The sequence below is a fragment of the Arvicanthis niloticus genome, chromosome 15 (assembly GCF_011762505.2).
Source record: "Arvicanthis niloticus isolate mArvNil1 chromosome 15, mArvNil1.pat.X, whole genome shotgun sequence".
In the NCBI taxonomy this organism is placed as follows: Eukaryota; Metazoa; Chordata; class Mammalia; order Rodentia; family Muridae; genus Arvicanthis; species Arvicanthis niloticus.
The window spans coordinates 73,058,260-73,078,179 of NC_047672.1; the positions used below are offsets into that span (position 1 = coordinate 73,058,260).

At 38.3% G+C, this 19,920-nt stretch overlaps 1 protein-coding gene across 5 annotated transcripts in view; it reads left to right on the forward strand.

The window, feature by feature from the left end:
- Reln (reelin) overlaps window positions 1-19,920 on the forward strand; it is a 438,704-nt gene that overhangs the window by 115,628 nt on the left and 303,156 nt on the right. For all 5 annotated transcript variants that reach the window (XM_076913169.1, XM_076913171.1, XM_076913172.1 and 2 more), the window contains exon 3: window positions 7,250-7,385. In XM_076913169.1, the coding sequence (XP_076769284.1) occupies window positions 7,250-7,385 (136 nt within the window). The remainder of the gene's footprint in view (window positions 1-7,249; window positions 7,386-19,920) is intronic.

Genomic DNA, 19,920 nt, shown 5'->3' on the forward strand with positions numbered 1-19,920 from the left:
GTTGAGCTTTGAATTAATAGGCTATACAATGACTGGAGGGAACTATGTAATTCATTTTTCTCCTCTTCTTTAAAGTTTAGGACCAACTTCCCAAACTCGGTTTTCAGAACACCATATTTCCTTAACCAATGAATATTTTTTTACAGAGTGAGCAAGAGATGGAAACAGAGAAGAGAAATGAAAGTTTACATCCTCAGACAGTCGAGTCTTAAACTTCTTAAGTAGTTGTAAGGCAGTAACTTTTCTGAGCTTTGTAGAAAACATTCTATCAACTGCTCTTCAGGTCTTCAAAATAGCAAATAACACTCTCAGAATTTTATCAGTTTGATTGGCAGCTACAGTTTTCATATAAGACTTTGAAGGATTAATATACTTTCTCTGTGTTTCTTCATGCACATGCACAGTTTTCATCTGAAATGTGAAAAAAAAAAAAAAAAAAAAAAAAAAAACCAAACCAGTACATGTTCCTGGCTCCTGATACTAACCGTGGGAAATCACAAACTAAACAGACTTGAGTAAACCGTATTTTTAATCCACAAAGCCTGACATGAGTATAATTTCCTCACAAGACTGTTATTTTGGGTTCTAAAGTCTTCAGTATGGTTTTTAAGAAGTAAATAAGCTATGTCTTATGAGACTATGGGCATTCTATTTTAGGCAGGGGAAGTCTTAGAACTCCTGGTTACAGCTTTGAGGACCCCACAGTGTGCACACTCTAAGATAGAGAAACACTCCTCATGGGAAATGGGTTCATACAAGGTTTAGTCACAAACTTAAAATAACTGAAGACTTGTCAGGGAAAATGACATCCTGGAAGGCACAGAGATGTGTGTCATTGCCTTAAAAAGGGATCATGGAGGCAAGTTTAGAATAATTAGAGATATCATGAGATGAACCTTGCAGAGGTGTGATATGGATAATGGAAACTGCTCTTGGTTCCTCTCATACCACAGCTTTCAGAAGACGAATATTGGATAGTAATAAATTAGTAATCTAATGGTTTGTATGGCAATGAACTTGAAACACCAGATTTCATAAAAGGAATGGGCATATTAAAGTTCTACTGATTGCTGATATGGAAATTATAAGTAGTCTGTGAATATTTTGTTTTTCAGATATTCGTATAAAACATCCAAAAGAAAAGTGTTTTAAATGACATGGAAAAATCATAACCGCTATGTCACTTTGTAGAACTTCAGAATTTCTATAGTTTAGTTTCCTTGTCCCAAGTCAGATCAGGAGACCCACACATGTTTACTTTTGCTGAGAGCCAAGTTCTCTTCCAAATGTTTCCTCGAGGGAATAAGTTTCATGTAAAATGTTTTTTTTTTTTTTTTTTTGTGAAAGTTTCTATATAACCACAATAGTGAACATAAAAGTGGATGCCACATATGTAAATGCATGACACACATGTACACTCTATGTTCACTTGTTTTCTTGATAAACAGCTTAATTAGACCCATTTTTTTAGTTCTTTTCTTTTTACAAGCATGATTAAAACTCAATATGTCTTGTTTCCCTGCATGACCATAGTCAGATTTTAGATCCTTAAGAATATGATTCTAAGTCTCAGGCAGGAATCACGTCTGTCTGTCGTGACATGGGCATTGAGGAGATGGTGGTGACTGCAGTAACCTGTGTCCTGTGGGACAACGGAAGCCATTCTGGCTGCTGTCATTCACTTTCTGTCATCTTCTGGGTGCACCCTGATCATGATGTCTGTGTCTGTGCAAAATCCTCTCTTCTTTTGGTTTATTCAAATAGTGCTCAGAACACCCTGGAGCTGAAGGAGCTCTTGGTGCTCAGGATCAGTATTTCTCAGATATCAGAATAAGGCTGGACAGGGACAAAGCTGACAGTGGCTACACATCTGTGTTTGAAAAGCTGAGGGGACTGTTTCATGTCCTTGATGCTTCATGTAAAAAGGGGGAAAACTGTAACTTTCCTATCAAGACTCAGTACAACCGTTCTGGCTGCTCACTGAATGCCCTGGTTAGAATCTAGGCTCCATTGCTTACTGCCTTTTGATTGTGAGCAATTTTTTTTGTTTCTTGTTCATTTTCTTGATATCCCAACTGGCATCAGAATCATGGTTTTAGGTCATAGGAAGTGTTTCTGTTGACATTCATTTCCACTGTTTTATTTGTACATATGAATTTCTTTCATAGTTTTAATATGTATTTTTATCAGTAGCATCCAGTTAGCACATACTTATTTTCTAGATAATTTATTTATAAGGTTAGTTTATTCCTTACTCAAGTCATTTCGGGTAGAGTCTGTCATTTATTTTATGTGCAAAATAAGGTTTCTGTGAATACCAGATTATTCCCCTCCGGTTTCTGTTTAAGTAAATACATTTCTGATGGTTGTAGCTCTGTTCAGTGCTAGAGAAATATATACAGGAAGATCCCTGGTCCTTGCTAGCTAGCCAGTCTCAAAGGAGGTGGACAGCCTTCAGGAGGAATGATACCCAAGGCTTTCTTCTTGCCTTCATATGCATCATATGGACCCCATCACATACATCCACAGACACAAGGGTCTGGAAGACACATGTGGGATCATTTTTGGAGTAATGGACAAAAATATAGAATATTTTACATTATTACTACTAAGGCCATTTGGTAAGACTCTGTTGAATACTTTTAAATTGTGTTGAAATTTTGATAATGTGAATAGTTTCAACCCTACGCTTAGAATTTTATATAATGTTAATGATAATGATACTAATGTTATAATCACTGTATATAATTATATAACATGCACTAATTTAATTTATAACTATATAGTTATACCATTTATAATATAATTATTTAATAATACTCAATAATAGTAATAATAATTTTCAAGTACTGGCTACAAATAATACTCAGTGGGTAAGCTTTTAAAACTCCCTCTACTCAGGTTAGATGTACCAGTGGACAGTCAGGATGGAGAACTACTTTCCTAGACATATATATATATATATATATATATATATATATATATATATATAATTGTCAGCCATATATATGGCATGTACATGTATGTCAGCAGCTTATAAATTTCAGTAAGGTAGTATATGACCTAGACATTGACTCAGTCCCTAAGAGAAATTTTAAGGAAAGAGAAGCTACTTGACCATGAATCACATTACAAAGGTTTGAAATCCTAGCTTGTTCCATTAATTCCCTTCCCACGTGATTGTAGCTGGAGCACTTGTCTTCTATGTGGCCAGACTGACTTGCAGATGTCTCATTTCCACACACTGGGTCCCTGCTTCATACTTAACCAGAAGGGGAGTGGCAACTTCTGAGTCGTGGCTCTTGAGTCTGCTCTGAGAACGCCATCTTTCTAGGAGTCTCATTTTCGCTCTAACCTCATGGTTTCTTTGACTCGATGACTTTTGTCTTAGATGTAGCTTAAAGGTTTTAATCAGTATACTGAGGTCAAGACCTATAGCCCACGCAGGGGCAATGGGGTCTGACCCCAGGGCTTTGGAGACAGAGAGAATTTAAAGCCCAAAACCACAACTGGGGGGGGGGACCACAACCCAGGGGGAGTAAGGGAGGGCTATTGGAGAGCACCTGTGGAAAGTTCCAGCCCATTATTCAGTTTGTGACAGGGCACAAGGAACAGGCTATTCTCTAAGAGCCTATATGTAATCAGCCAATTTCCTGGTATCCAGGATGTATGGGCATGCTGAGAACTCCCAACTCAAACTCTCCTGGTATCCAGGGTGCACAGGAACGCTAACTTGAACTCTCAGCTCAAACCCTATTCAATCTATTTTATGGTCAGTTTTTAGTTCCTGGTAAGCATAGCACTTGGTCACCTGATCTTGAATTCCCAGCTCTGAACTCTATTCAATCTATCATCTATTTTGTCTTGTGGATAGCTAGTTTCCTAGGACCCAGAACGCAGAACAAGCTGATCTGTACTCTTGACTCCATCTATGAAAAGTTTAAAAGATTTTTAACTCTTTCAATAGTACATCCTGACATAGGGTTTGTGAGGTGATGGAGAACAGTTGAAGACTGTATTTTAATTTAATTTTAATTTAATTATTTAATTAGAGGGCATCTTTGTGTTAACACAGCAGAGGGACCCACTTGATATTTGAGGTGTTCAGTGTGGAAGGGCATGGGAAAGACTTACAGGCCAACAGTGCTGAAGCTGAAGCTAAAATAAGATCAGTGGTAAATCCAGAGAAGCTGAGTTTTGCTTTGTGCATTGGCCATCTTTTTTTCTTTTTTTTCCGGTTTTTTCGAGACAGGGTTTCTCTGTGTAGCCCTGGCTGTCCTGGAACTCACTCTGTAGACCAGGCTGGCCTCAAACTCAGAAATCCGCCTGCCTCTGCCTCCCAAGTGCTGGGATTAAAGGCGTGCGCCACCACCGCCGGGTGTGCATTGGCCATCTTATAGGGATCTCTACCTTGGAAGGAAGCGTCCGTGTCTGCTGCCGAGTGCATGCTGACCTGCGGCTGCATCGTTAGCACTTGTAATATGATTAGTGCAGCTGAAGAACTGAGGTTTTTGTTTTTCTGTGAATTTAAACTTGTCTTAAATAAAAACACATAGTAACTAAAAAGCTAAAACTTTGCCAAGAATAGGAAAATAAGTTTCAAAACTCTCATTTATTAAAGCTGTCGTTTTGAGCAAATAAAAGTAAATATTTCTGCTTTTAATCAAATTATATTTAAGTAGCCACTTTAGGTGGCAGAGGTATAGGCAGTGTGAATGAACTGAGGTTTTGTGGGGAAATACTTAGAATTAGACAGGAAGAAAAATCAGTATTTATCATGGACAATCAGCTAGATGCATCATGGTATATTGATTTGTGTGTTGTTTGTTATGAGAATCAAGCACTGCATGTTTTACATGTGAAATCTAAATTTTTGTGTCCATTCACCAAAGCAGTAGTGGATCCACCCCTAGAGACTGACCTCCCTAAACATGGATCCTTGGCTGCATTTGTAGTACCAAATGCATTTTCTCCCATCTCACAACAAATTTAGTGTATTTTAGATATAGGGGACACAGAATTTCCCATTTGTTTTTATTTGAGAGAGTATAAAACATTTGCTCAAAACCACAACTTCAATAAATGAGAGAATTTTGAAACTGACTTTCCTATTCCTAGGAATGTTTTAATTTTTTTAGTTAATATGTGTTTTTTTTTTAACAAGTTTAAATTCACAGCAAAATTGAGTTTAAAAGTTACCCATATAGCCCTTGCCTCTACACACTGAGAAAAAAAGAGCAAAAAACCACCTCTGTAGCTGACATCCTGCCCACAATGGCACATTTGTCAGGATCAGTGACCCTGCACTTGGCACATCATTGTCACCCAGAGCACATAGCCTCTATTAGGCGCTACTCTGAGTATTTCATGTCCTATGAGGTTTCAGCATTTACATAATGAGTCTGGTCCATTATTAAAGCCCTGTACAGAGTAGCCCCTCTGCCCTCAGACCCTTTCCTCAGCCTCTTCCCTTCTCCCTCGCCAGGCCCCAGTGAGCACTCATCTTTGAATTGATTCTCTAGTTTTCCCTTTTTAAAGTGTGATATCCAGCTGGAATCAGGCATGCTGTAGCTTTTGCGATTGGCTACTGTTACATAGTACTACATGTATTTCAGCTTTCTTTGCATCCCTACACAGCTTGTTCATTATTTTTCCATTTTAGCTAAACTAGGCTCCATTGCCTAGATAGATCACAGTTCATTTATTCATCCTTCTCCTGAAAGACCTTCTAGTTACTCCTGAGTGTTAGAAATTATTGACAAGTCTACTTTAAACATTTGTGTGTATGTGTGTATGTGTGTGTGTATGTGTGTGTATGTGCGTATGTATGTATGTGTGTGTGTATGTGTGTGTATGTGTGTGTGTATATATGTGGGTATGTGTGTGTGTATGTGTGTGTATGTGTGTATGTGTGTGTATATGTGTGTATGTGTGTGTATGTGTGTGTGTATATATGTGTATGTGTGTGTATGTGTGTGTATATGTGTGTATGTGTGTGTGTGTGTAAGTTTTCATTTCATATGAGTCCATGGCAAGGATAACCATTGCTATTATGTTATGGTAAAAATATTTTTAGTCTTATAAGAAAATTGTCCTTCAAAGAGGCTAAAGAGTTTTGTGAACTCAGTGTATATGTGCACCAGAAGGTGGTATTGTCTGTGTTTGGGATTTGGGCTGTTCTGATAGACAGAGGGTTGCTATGTTGTTGTTGATGTTTAATTTGCAGTTTGGAGTAGTGTATATGGTCGAACACTTTTGTACCTTATTTGTCATATATACTTTCTTTGACACAAAATCTCTCCAGGTATTTTGTTTATTTTCTAAATAGGTTTTTTTTCCTTATTTAGTTTTTCATTCTCCTCTGTGTTAAAATTAAGAGAACTGCTCTGTTAAAAGGGATCAGAGGCATCTCCTGATACTCCAGTAGTGCTGACTCACCGAGGATATGCCATAGTGTTCTCATATTGAACATAAGCAAGGTCACAGAACACAGCATCAGGCAACTCCATCTAAGAGTGATGTCACTCTGGATAGTCCCAAACATAGACAAAAGCTGGCACATGGCACAAACTACAAAATGACCAGCACCATTCTTTCTGTTAATACGATTTCTGTTATACCAACCAAGTCACTAACTTACACCCACTCTGTCCTCATACTGCCAACATGAAAATTAAAACAGAAATACCATTATCTCCAATTTTGTGAGACCTGTATTCTAGAAGTCAAACCATGTTTTCCTGAGAGTGAACTAAGCCTGGAGTACTGCTCCCCAGGTTGTAAGATCTCCAGTACAAAAAATGGTGGCAGTGGCAGGCAAACCTGATGTCCTCTGAAATAGCCCAATAGAAGTCCAAGTTCTGTATTTATCCCCAAGAGCATATCTGTGTGAACATCCCTCCCAGTCTACTGTGCTGTGTGGTCTCCCATATCACTGAGAGCTCCAAGAAATCCAGACTTGTTGGTTCATGCTCCTCTGAGGGGATTTGGTGATCAGTAGAGAAACCTACAAAGGCAAAGCACATTCCCTAGTGATGGCTTTTGTAGGTCATTTCATGATAATGATGTTTTAAATGATCAATTTACCTCTATCAGGGAAAAGAGAAAATTGCATAACTTATGGGAAGCCACTTATCTTAATGAACATTGGTATAAAGTAAAAATGTTTACAAAATATCATCATGCCTTAGTGGGTAGATAGGAGTTGATTTTGTTTTCTTTGTAACACCCCTCCTTTCCTGTCTCACAGGGATCATGTCGGACTACCAGTTTGGTAATCAGTTCATGTGCAGCGTGGTGGCCTCTCATGTGAGTCACCTACCTACAACCAACCTTAGCTTTGTCTGGATTGCTCCACCAGCTGGCACGGGATGTGTGAATTTCATGTAAGTACCTAGTATGTGTGCGGCAAACGTGGGATGCAAATACTGCCTTTCGTGGGGTTACACAGAGTGATTACTTAAGTGTATTATGTCAGTAGGTCTGACTTTAATTGAAACCAGTAACTGCAGTGTTAAAAGAAGTCGAAGCTGGCTTTTAAAGGAGTCACTTTTCAGTCAGAATTTTATTTTGCATATTTATGTGTAAGTACCATACTTGTAAACTAAATTCCAGCTGACAACAATGCTGGTGTAAAGGGGAGAGGGGAGAGATGTCTCACTGAAGGTTGCATTGAAGAAGGGTGTTCTGTCTTTCAGTGTTGCAACAGTGTAAACCCCAGAGAATGTGGTTCCTCAGTCTTCAGGGAGTTGAGTCCAAAGCTGGTTGCTCTGTGTTTGGGTGGAGCTCAGTAAGAGGAGACTGTAAGTCTCTCTTACTGTAAGTAAGAGGTCAAGTGCATGTTCTTCAACAGGGCAAATACCACACTGGTTCAAAGGCCTTGACACCTCTCAACACTGACTGCACCTCCCCCTACCCCTCAGCCACCAATCCTCTTCCTTCTTACCTAGCTTTTACTCATGGCTCTCACTGCATTTGTCTTTATCTCTAACTTGTTCTTGTTCATTTAATTACTTTTTTTACCACTAAATTCAAATTCCTTGGAGGCAAGAATTATTTTAGTGATTTGCCCCAAGAGTTCTTGGCACACAGTAGTTGCTCACCAAATATCTGTCAAGTGTAATAACTCATAGTTAGAAACAGCTGTTCAGTAGACAGGCAAAGCAGAGGTAGAGGATGTCATTAATATTTCTGTTCTAATCTCATGCTTAGGCAACACAATGCATAACACTTATATATACCAATTTTATCACTAACTCTCTAGCCCTGACAGGGTCAGGGTTTCCTATGGCCACGCCCCTTCCCCCCTCCCCCCCCCCCCCCGCACTGACTGCACACACTTCCTGCCTGTCTGTGTTCTTTGTGACTCAGCTGATAATACCACACTCATCCCATAGAGCTGGTCAACATTTAATCTCATTGCCTTCTTCCTGGGAAAGTTTCTGTATCTGAGACTTTTTCTTCAGGACCACTGTTGAAGTTTTCCACTTCTCCCCTCTCTGTCCTATCCATGATGACCAGCTAATCTTCTTAGGCACAATGAACATTCACTTAGAATTGGGAGAAGCCTGAATGCTCTCCTGAAGCCAGGCATTTGGCAAGGATCTCTAGTCTAGGCTAGCTAATGGATAAGTCCTAGGGAACCATCTTGTTGAATGTATATTTTCCCTCCTAGCCCCAGGCTCCTGGAATAATGACTCTGAGAATCACATATATTTACAAATACCTAGGTCATATGCTTTGACTGTTCCCTGATAAGATCATAGCTTAATATCCTGTTTATTCTAAGTTCTGCCACATGGATGGTTACCTTTACTCATCTTCCATGTTACAGAGCTCCTCCATGTTCCTGGGTGAAATCTCCTAAGCTTGGCTCTGTCCCAGAATCTCTGCTTCCTACTGGAACTCCCACCTTTTATTTCCTGCCTCAGCTACAGGCTAATTAACTTTATTTGACAAGTGAAGTATCCAAACAGACATAGGAGATTTCTTCTACACCACCTGTCCTTGCCTTCCTAGAGATGGGATTACAAACCATCATGCCCATGCCTTAGTTTTTACAACTCTACATGGACGGTGGGGAGGCAAACATAAGTCCTAGTGCTAGTGTGGTGAGCACTTTCCCAACTGAGCCTTCTCCCCAGCCCCGTTTCTGACTTCTTTTAATTTGTTTTTATTAGTCAACTATATAACCTTGCTAGACAGGTTTGAGGGTTTTTTTAAATATATTTTTTAATATTTTAATGTATTTATTATTTTTTCTCTATGTAAATTCAGTGAGGTTTTTATTACCAATTATCTCAAAGCAGACCAAAAATAAGATTTAAGGACAATTATGCTAATTTTTTCCTGCAAATTCCTCGAAGAATTATGATACAAGATTAATTATGCATTAGAATTAAATATATAGTTATAAAATAAAATATTAATTTTTATTTTTTTTGTTTTTATTTGATTGGCTATTTTATTTATTTACAGTACAGATGTCATCCCCTTTCCCCATTTTCCCTCCCTAGAATCCCCTATCCTATACTCTCTCTTCCTTTATGCTTTTATACCATTTTGATTACATGTATGTATTAAGGTCAGTTCTAGGTTGAGGGTCTAGCAATACAATAAATGCAAATAGTCGAGGAATAAGCAATACAATAAACACAAATAGTCAAAGAAAAGCAAGGCATTAAATCCAGCTACATGAACACTCCTGAGCTCACTGTTTCTAAAGGCTTATCAGGATGACCAAAGTATCTGAACCTACTTCCTTATCCTAGCCCAAGGTCATTTTCATGTCTGAAGCCTACTTCCTTGTTCTAGCCTAAAATTTAGATTCCTGCCTGAGAATACTTCTTTGTTGAAGCCTACGATTTAGACTCCTACTTGAAATTACTTCTTTGTTCTAGTCTAATGTCAGATTCCTGCCTGAAGCCTACTTCCTTGTCCTTGGCCAATGTTATCTTCCTGCCAAGCAACCCCTTTCCTTGTCCTTGGCCCACGTCAGCTTCTTGCCAATCAGCCCCAAAGGCTCTCCACCTCTCCCCATTTTTTATTTCATTAACAAGACTGAGCCTGTCTTAGGTCATTCTGACAAGAATGCCTTGCATATCTGTCATGGAATATACATTATCAAAGGCAATGCATTTCTGTCTTAGGTTGGTAAGGCTCTGTGCAGACTTTTACCCATCCTTGGCTTGCCAACTTGTCAATTTAATAACTCTGTCGGGGGATCTATTTTCAGGTTTAAGCTATGTACTTTGGCTGCTAACATGTTGATATTGTTAAAGATAAGATTTAACATGATGAGCAAGAATAAAAGAATTCCAGGACAAGAAAAGGTAGCCTGATCAAACTATATATGTCATTCCTGAGAATTGACCAAAATGGAAATACTGACCTCAGGCATCAAAGATTAACAGAGCAGCATTCTTTAAATTCATAATCTCACAATGCAAAGTTAACACACCCAGAGAGGTGTTAGGATTATGCCAAATATCCTACAGGTGTCTTTAAACTTTTTTCTAATTGTAATGACAGTCATTGTGAATTTCAAATGTTACACTGCTCCAATGATATTTGTCATGACACTTGGGATGGCTCCTAACTCTTGGACCCTGAACCTCCATCAGATAATTTGAACGGGTTATAGAGCATCATTCATTGTTCCAGAAACCTATATAAATTACTTTGTATATTTAATAGTAATATTTTTTTGCTAGATGGTTAACAAAAATAGTTGTCTTAACTCCTTGTGTCAATGCTATTGCAGAAGCAGTGGTGCTAGCAATTAATGGAATTAAAGCTGTTATACCAGCAATAATCAAGCCCGCTACCCTCTTGCTTCTGCCTAAAGCCTAACTCACTTCTTTCAGCACTCTCAAGCTTTTTTCAGGAAATCGAGGTTTTCTAATACTCAGGGCAGTGAGACAAAAGTTGGTTGTTAGACCCTCGTAACAGACATGCCAGGTTGCAACACTCCAGCTTGTTTCTTAGGACTATTTGCTTGAAAAATTGTTTTCCAGCCTTTTACTTAAAGGTAGTCTGCCTTTGTCACTGAGGTGGGTTTCCTGTATGCATCATAATGCTGGGTCCTGTTTACAGACCCAGCATTATCTTTTTATTGGGGAATTGAGTCCATTGATGTTAAGAGATATTAAAGAGAGGAAATTGTTGCTTCCTGTTATTTTTGTTATTAGTGGTGGCATTGTTTGTGTGGCTATCTTCTTTTGGATTTGTTGGAAGATGATTACTTTCTTGCTCTTTCTAGGGTATAATTTCCCTCCTTGTATTTGAGCTTTCCCACTATTATCCTTTGTACTGCTGGGTTTGTGGAAAGATATTGTGTAAATTTGGTTTTGTTGTAGAATATCTTGGTTTCTGAGAGTTATGGTAATTGAGAGTTTTACTGGGTATAGTAGCCTAGGCTGGCATTTGTGTTCTCTTAGGGTCTGTATGACATCTTTCCAGGATCTTCTGGCTTTTATAGTATCTGGTGAGAAGTCTGGTGTAATTCTGATAGGTCTGCCTTTATATGTTACTTGGCCTTTTTCCCTTAATGCTTTTAATATTTTTTCTTTGTTTTGTGCATTTGGTGTTTTGATTATTATGTGACAGGAGGAATTTCTTTTCTGTTCTAGTCTATTTGGTGTTCTATAGGCTTCTTGTATGTGTATGGGCATCTCTTTCTTTAGATTAGGGAAGTTTTCTTCTATAATTTTGTTGAAGATATTTATTGGCCCTTTAAGTTGGGAATCTTCACACTCTTTTATACCTATTATCCTTAGGTTTGGTCTTCTCATTGTGTCCTGGATTTTCTGGATGCTTTGTGCTAAGAACTTTTCTATTTTGCATTTTTGTTGACAGTTGTGTCAATATTTTCTATGGTATCTTCTGCATTTGAGATTCTTCTATGTCTTGTATTCAATTGGTGATGCTTGCATCTATGACTCTTGATTTCCTTCCTGGGTTTTCTATCTCCAGAGTAGTCTCCCTTTGTGATTTCTTCATTGTTTCTACTTCCATTTTTGTGTCCTGAATGGTTTTGTTCAATTCCTTCACCTGTTTGGCTGTGTTGTCTTGTAATTCTTTAAGGGATTTTTGTGTTTCTTCTTTAAGGGCTTCTACCTGTTTACCTGTGTTCTCCTTAATTTCTTTGAGAGTGTTATTTATGTCCTTCATAAAGTCCTCTATCATCATCATTAGAAGTGATTTTAAATCCAAATCTTGCTTTTCTTGTGATATGTGGAATTCAGGACTTTCTAGTGTGGGAGAATTAAGTTCTAATGATGCCAAGTACCCTGGGTTGCTGATGCTTATGTTCTTGCACTTGCCTTTTGCCATCTGGATCTCCTTAGTGCTACCTGCCCTGTCTCTGACTGGAACCTCTCTTTCCTATTATCTTGGTTATATCTGAACTTTGTGGGGTGGGTGTTCCTACTGGGGTTAGAGCTGAGGCCCAAGATCTGCTCAGTGCTCGGGGCTCAGACTGCAAGGATCCAGTGCTGCAGGCCAGGGGTGAATTCCAGGGTTCCAGTGGGTCCCAGTTACTCCCTGGCTGTGGCGGGTGTTGCTGTCTCACTTACCTAAGATACTGCCCGGGTTAGAGCTCCTGGGAGCCCTGCCTCCTCTGGGTTCTGTGAGATTGGGTCCGGAGCTGCTGCCTGGGATCTTCTCAATGCTCAGGCCCAGACCAGAATGACTAAAATATATTTTTTTAATTTTAAAATTACGTTTACTTACTTATTTGTTGGAATGGTGGAGCATGTACATGCCACAATCTATGTATAGAAGGCACAGAATAGTTTGTAGGAGGCATGTTACCTTCTACTATGTGAGTTTGGGGGTTGGAACTTAGATCATCATGCTTTGCGGCAAGTACTTTACTCATTGAGTCATCTTGCCAGCCCTAAAAATATTTTTAGATAATTAAAGTCGTAGGTTCCCATTCCACTTTCTCCCTTTATTGTTTTAATATGTTACTTAATGTCTTATAAAATATGGTGTGCTAGCTTTGACGAAATCCAGTGACTAATATATAACATTAGCCTGTGCATGGTGTATGTAAGGCTGGCAATTAATTGATAGTACACTAAGTCTTCTTTTTAAACATCAGTATAGCCAATTCATCGTGAATTTTTTTTGTAATTCTAAATCAAGTGATGTACATGTGAGATTCCAGACAATTCTGTAATTCATTATATGCACCTTCTCAGTAAGGAATAAATGTCTGAAGGTCTGAATACTTACCAAATCATATGGGCTGCATTTACTACCTTCCTTGTTAAAATCCAAGTAGAAGATAGAGGCAAGGGCACTTTAAAGATGAATAGTCTGCTGTCCTGATGCATAGACAAGAAGGCTACAGTTACTTTAGGGTGGCTGTTTGTCCCATGTTGAAACATTATATAATGGTTGCTTGTTGCATGTTGAAATATTGTATAAGTAGCGTTGTCTCAGGTCTTCCTCACGTTCATGTTTTTTGCCTGTAGTCTCTATCTCTAGTTTTATATTGGATTATACTCTTCAGTGACTAGTAAGCCTCAAGTAAAAAGGGAGAAGAGAGGAGAGAAGGGCAAAGACAGGTATGGATAGAGAGGAAAGATGAAGGAGAAATCAAAGGATGGCAGAAAGAAGACATAAGACCTTAAAGCCATTTAAATTCAGACATTATCAATAAAGGGGAAATAATAATGCTTTTTAAACATTTACCATTTGCGTGCCATTTTTCTAAGTGGTTATTGTATTTTAATCTAACAATCCTCATAATAAGGAGACCCACTTTAGAGAATTGGTATCTGCATTAACAGGTAAGCAGGAACAGAGCTGTTAAATAAAAAAAATTACTCTGTGAGAAAAACAACATAGAATAGATAGTCATATTTCCTCACGTCTTCTGCATTTAAACGATCACTTCTATTTTATCATGGAAAATAATGATACTTATACCATTTAAATCAGATAGAGTTTGTAATGTAGCATCAGAATCTTTTCCATGTGGCCAGCAGGCATTTCCTACTGTGTTTGACATGCATGATGATATTAAGAGAAGCAAAATTATCCAGTTCATCCAAATACCAAGAGGCACAAAAAATGAAAATAAAATAAACAATGAGCTGAGATATTTTCTATTTAAGGATGTGAGCACCGAAAGGAACAAAAATCCTTGGCCAGTAAATAGAAACCTGCGAGGGACCATTTTTTGCACATTTAATACTCCAAAGGAAATAACTTCTAGATGAGTTGTTTTTATTTAAGTGCTCTAAACAAGAAGCAAAAAGATGGTTTGAAAAATTGAAGACACTAGCAGTTTCTGGACACCTGACAGGCTTGAAACAGAATGGATGCAGAGTTCTGAATTGCTGCCTGAGTGTATCCCTGGTGCTTTTAATTTTTGATGGGAGCCATTCCAGCTGCCTGGAGAATCTCTTAAGAAAGATGGTAGTTGGTTGTTCATTTATTTCCACTCATCTAAAGGAAACCCCACAATTATATTTGCTTTGTGGAAACATCTGGAATACAATGGGACTCTGCGTGTGTGAGTCTGCTGAGAGTTCATTGTGCCTAAAACCAGGGCATCCGCAGTTGACACATATGAATTCTTCTTGGATCTCAAGATTGCACACCATTTGCTGCAAAACAAAACAAAACAAAACAAAAAACCAAAAAAAAAAAAAAAAAAAAACCCGTAAATTACTTCTCCTGTAAGTTGGAACTGATTGTATCCCTACTGTGAGATAAAACTAGATATGCTGTTTTCTGAATAAGGAATTTCATCTGTAAATCACAATTCTCTTTTTCCCCCTGATGGTCTGATTTTCTTTTTTTAAACACATCCTACAATTTGAGTCAATTATTTTAGTGCTGCTCAAAAATGTGCCTGTGAATGACAAGATAAAAAGTATATTATTCATCCATAGAGGGAAATGTCGAAGCCCTGGCTGCTCGTTCTCACCTCCCGAAGGCCCCTGCTTTTTATCAGTTATACAGCCAATTAGGCTGGACTGGGTGACAGTCTAAGTTCAGGAACTAACATGTACCCTCACAGATCAGTGCCCTGGCTAATGAGGTCAGGATTCTTCTTGGGGATTTAATTTTTAATTGAGAGCAGTAAGGTTGGGATAAAATATATACATCAAACTCCAAGAAGGGTTGAAGGAGCCATAATTTTTACATTAATGATGTGATGTATTTCAAAAGTTTAACAAGTACTCAAAAGACAAAACAGCTGTCCTTATTTTTCTCTTCTTCATTCCTGTATTTCTTTTTTCTTTCTTCCTCCAAAAAAAAAAAAAAAAATCACAAAGTAAGTCTCATTGAGCCTATTGGGATCATCTGTTGGGGTCTCCACAGGACCTTTTTTTGCATGGGCCATGAGATCATCAGAGAAGTATCGGTGTCTCTCAGTGCTGGAGACATAGATACAGAATTCTACCCCAGGGTGAATAGCTGCTTTAGTGAATTTGTTCTTTCTGAAAAGACCTGGTTTTCTGATGATTCTTAGTTTATCCTGATAAATCTAAAAGAGAAGCAGTCTGTGGAAAGCACTCTCATCCTTCTTGCTTAGTTTCCCTTGATGGATGAAAATCTGTGAGGAAGTCAGAGCACTCAGAAGGGCCTAGTGTATGGAGCCAGATCTGCTCTATTCTGCATGCCCTGTGGTGGAGGCAGACTGACACCTGCACTTGACGTATCTTTCTTGGAACCTTGTGGAATGTTTGTGAAGGCAGAAAACCGAAGTCTGTGCACTACAGGCTGTGCTCCAATGAAATGCCTCAGCCTCTAACAGAAACATGATATTTATGGTTTCTCTTATTTTTAGAATTAATTTATCCAGTTTTAAAAGCCCCTAGTGAACTTTCAGCCCAGAGTTGTAACACATTTAAAATTAGAAGTGGCAGGGATGTTGGAGAAGCAGGTAAATACATTTTTTTTCCCAGGGTAGCAGCTATTCAATGCTTTGTTGGTGTCTGGTCACTTATCAAAGAATAATAGGAGTGCTGCAAAGTGCAACCCTAGTGAACTAGATGACCAGTGACCTAGATCAGGTTCCTGCTTCTAAACTTGACTCGGCATAGCTTTGGTGAATTGGTGATCTCCATCTCATCAACCAGGATGGTTTGGCCTGAAAAGCTTGTTACCTAATTACTCACTGTAAATTTGTTTCTAGTGCAGCACTTTCTATGATCTTGAACATGGCTACATAATGCAGTCAGGTCTGAGGGGTGAGCATTGCCTTGGGCTGCCTTCTCTTGTCATTTCCTGTTCCTGCTTCCATTTTACCAATCCTCTGCCACATGTTTTAGGCACTGCACTTTGTAAAATGTGCTCTTAGCCATGAAAACTTACTCTCCTATGCCTGGTATTTAAAGTTAGCTCAACCAGAGGACTAATCGTTATGAATACAAGAGCAGTAATGGGGTCTGGAATGCCATTGGATGGCAGTGGTGGTGATGAACGGTAGTATCGTATTACCAGTAAAAACATTCTCTTTCCTTTCCTGAGTATGTGCATGCCAGGCATCCTAACCTCCCATATGTTCCCCAAGCTAATAGGTCTGGAAGGGATAGCTTGAATAAAATTGACTCAAATTTGGTCCTTTTATTCATCATCCTATACTACCAACTTATGGCACATTGAGAACAGGATCTGTGAAGATAACATAGTAACAGGGGGATGCTTGAAATATGGACTGAAGAGAGCTTAGAAAAATTGTCACTGTGATTAGTTTCAGATTCATTACAAATGTGTTTGTAGAGGACTTCTAGCTGAAGGAAACTTTGAGACCTGTGAGAACAGCAGCACCTGCTACCAGAAGAAAAGAGGAAGACGGAGGTTGACTTATGGGGCAGGAGCTAGGGCTGTCATGTCCAACAGATATTTCAACCCATACTTGGGCCCCAGGCTTGGCTTTCTAACTCCTGTAGACTGGAGATAGGTGAGCTTCTTTAGAGATAGTAGGAGGTAAAAAAAAAAAAAAATTAAGGGAGAGCTGGAAATAGGTCCACCCTCTGAAGCATCCATTTTCTGGAAACACAGAGGGAAAAAATAAAATTTGTTATCAGCTTGGAGTCATCCATAAGGATAAGTTATGTATAAGATGCCAGACCATCAACATGTGAAGGGCAGCTGTGATGGCTAATATTGACTGTCAACTTGACAGGATCTGCTATCACCTAAAAGATACGCCTCTAGCCACGCATAGAAAAATTATTCTAAGGAGAAGATGGTACCATTCCCTGATCTGGGTTTCTGGATTGCATAAAAAGAAAAAAAATAGTTGAACACCAGCATCCATTGCTCTCTTTTTCCTGATGTGAATTGATGTGAAGTGATCTAATGCTACAAGCTCCAGAATTGACTTTTTCACAACAATAGGCTGTGCCTTAACTATGACCCCCAAATAAGTCCTTTCTCCTTCAAGTTGCTTTTTACAGTACATACATACATATATACATACATGTGTGTGCGTTGCCTGCTATGTATATTTGTGTGCCATGTGCATATAGCCCCCTTCAAGGCCAGAAGAGAATGCTAAGTCCCCTACAACTGGAGCTAGAAAAGGTTATGAGCTGCAATGTTGGGACTTGGGATTAAACCTGGGTCGTCTGGAAGAGCAGCCAGGCTTATTAACTACCAAGTCATCTCTTCCGCCCCTTAGGGCAAAGTGACTAATACAACAGACAGTAGATTTGTATTGGTTGCATGCTACAAAACAGTGTTAAGAAACTAGCCTCTAGTGCAAACTTTAGAAGGAGATAATACAAAAGATGAGAAGGGGTAAGCTTAAGGAGACAGTGGGGAAATGTGTTAAAAATAAAGGAAAGGTGATTGTCTTCTATACCTAAGCAAGGTAAAATAAATTAGCAGTGATATAGCCAATAATAAGCCTTCAAAATATTACCATAGAAAATACCAAAGGCAACTAGAGAAAAGGTGAATTACCTGGAAATCAGCTGAACAGTGGTCTTCTTATCTGAAGACAAAGGAAAAATATCTTCAATGAAGTGAAGGAAAACAACCATTATCCTGGTATTCCAGTATACTTGGAGTATGACAAATGTGAAAGCAAGATAAAGATATTTTCAAAACTATAGCTGAAGATTTTTACTACACAGACCATGTTGAAGCAAGACTTTTAGACAATATGCATTAGTTAAAAAGATAAATCCAGAAGAGAGGTGGAAATACAAAACTTTCCAGGGCGTGACACATTCATGAGGAGCAAAGCATGTGGTATCTAGAATTGTATGCATTGAATGTGGATGTAATTGATCAAGTGCACACCAACATCTGTTCTAAGATGGATTTTTAAAGCAATGAATAACTAAGCTACAGGGCAACACTGTGTTTGAATTTGAAGGAGGATAAAATGTTAAATGCCTTCAAAGTCACTTGAAAGACCGTAGCCTCAGTTAAAGATGATTGTTAAACCTATATTTGTTTAAAATGGACATGAAATTATAACTTTCAAAGCAGGAAGAGGATTGAGAAAGGATTAAACACAATGTAGTTAATCCATTGCAGTAAGTGAAAAGGCAAGTTTAAAAATTATTGAAGCATAAAAGGTGGCAGGTCCATTAACAGACTGATTCCATCAATAATGACTACCACCATAAACAGGTGGTGATTTCCATTTGAAAATAACCTGGAGAATGTCACTTCAAAACTGCAGCAATATATTGCTTCTGAAAGTCAAACCTAAGCACAATGCCACAAAAGCAAGGATAAAAGAAGGCCTGCCAGACTAACACTAGCCAACAGTAATCAGGCATTGCTACATTAGTCAGAAAAGAGGTAAAGTGTATAATTGAGTTTAAAGATTACAACTTAAAAATGAGATAGTTTCATGTAAACAGAGCTGAGGGTAACATTTAAAAACGAAAACATGGCAGAGTACTGAAGACGTATTTTCAATATTTAAATTGCAAATACCATTATAAAACTAAAACATATATGTTAAAAAGATGAAAAAAAAAAACTGCTGGAGAAGACACAGAGCTAAGGGAATCCTTACAAACACCTGATGGGAATTTAATTAGTAACTATGGTGGAAAATATTTGGGGATCCCTAAAAGAGAAATCTTAAGTGTAGAACTACCATATGTTCCTGCATCCCTACCTGTGCTTGCACGACCACTGGTAATAAAGTCAATACAGTGAAGGAATGTCTCCATCCTCAGGTTTACTGCAGCATTATTCACCATAGGAAAATGTGGAAAGAACTTATATCCACCAACAGATAGATACTGTGTGAATGCATTCACATTGTGAAATGCATGCACATTGGAATGCTATCCAGTCTTAAAGAACAAAGGTGGTTATGTGTAACGGGAGTGAATCTGGAAGAAATCATAATACAGGCAGTAAGTCGGGATCAGACCCAAGCAGCTCGTGATGACCCTTGTATGTAGAATTGCTGAGCATATAAGGGATCCTGAGAAGAAGAGGGAAGTGGGAGTGGATGTGGAGGGGACAGAGGGTTGTTGATCAAATGACCTAACATTACAGATAAAAGGAATAGGTTTTGTGATCTACAGCAAGATGCGTAAACACAGATAATATTATTATTACATATTTCAAAATAACTGAATTTCCAGTGCTTCATCGAAGAACATAAGCAAGCAATTATTGATTCACTTGATTTACTTATACAACATCATATATATACACCAAGACAATGCCACATAAGTGGATACAATATAATTTATCAATCTAATATAATATTAATCAGAGAATAGTAAATATTCATTGAGTTGATTGTGAATGAGTGATATATCAGAAGATTATGCCAAAGACTTAGAGCCCATACTCCTAGTTTTTCCCTTCAGGCATGTACTGATAACAGTGGGCTGTGTAATACGTTAGTTGTCTTGGGAAATATCAATTTGGTCATTTAATAAAAATCTCTCAGCAGTTTAAAGTTTATGA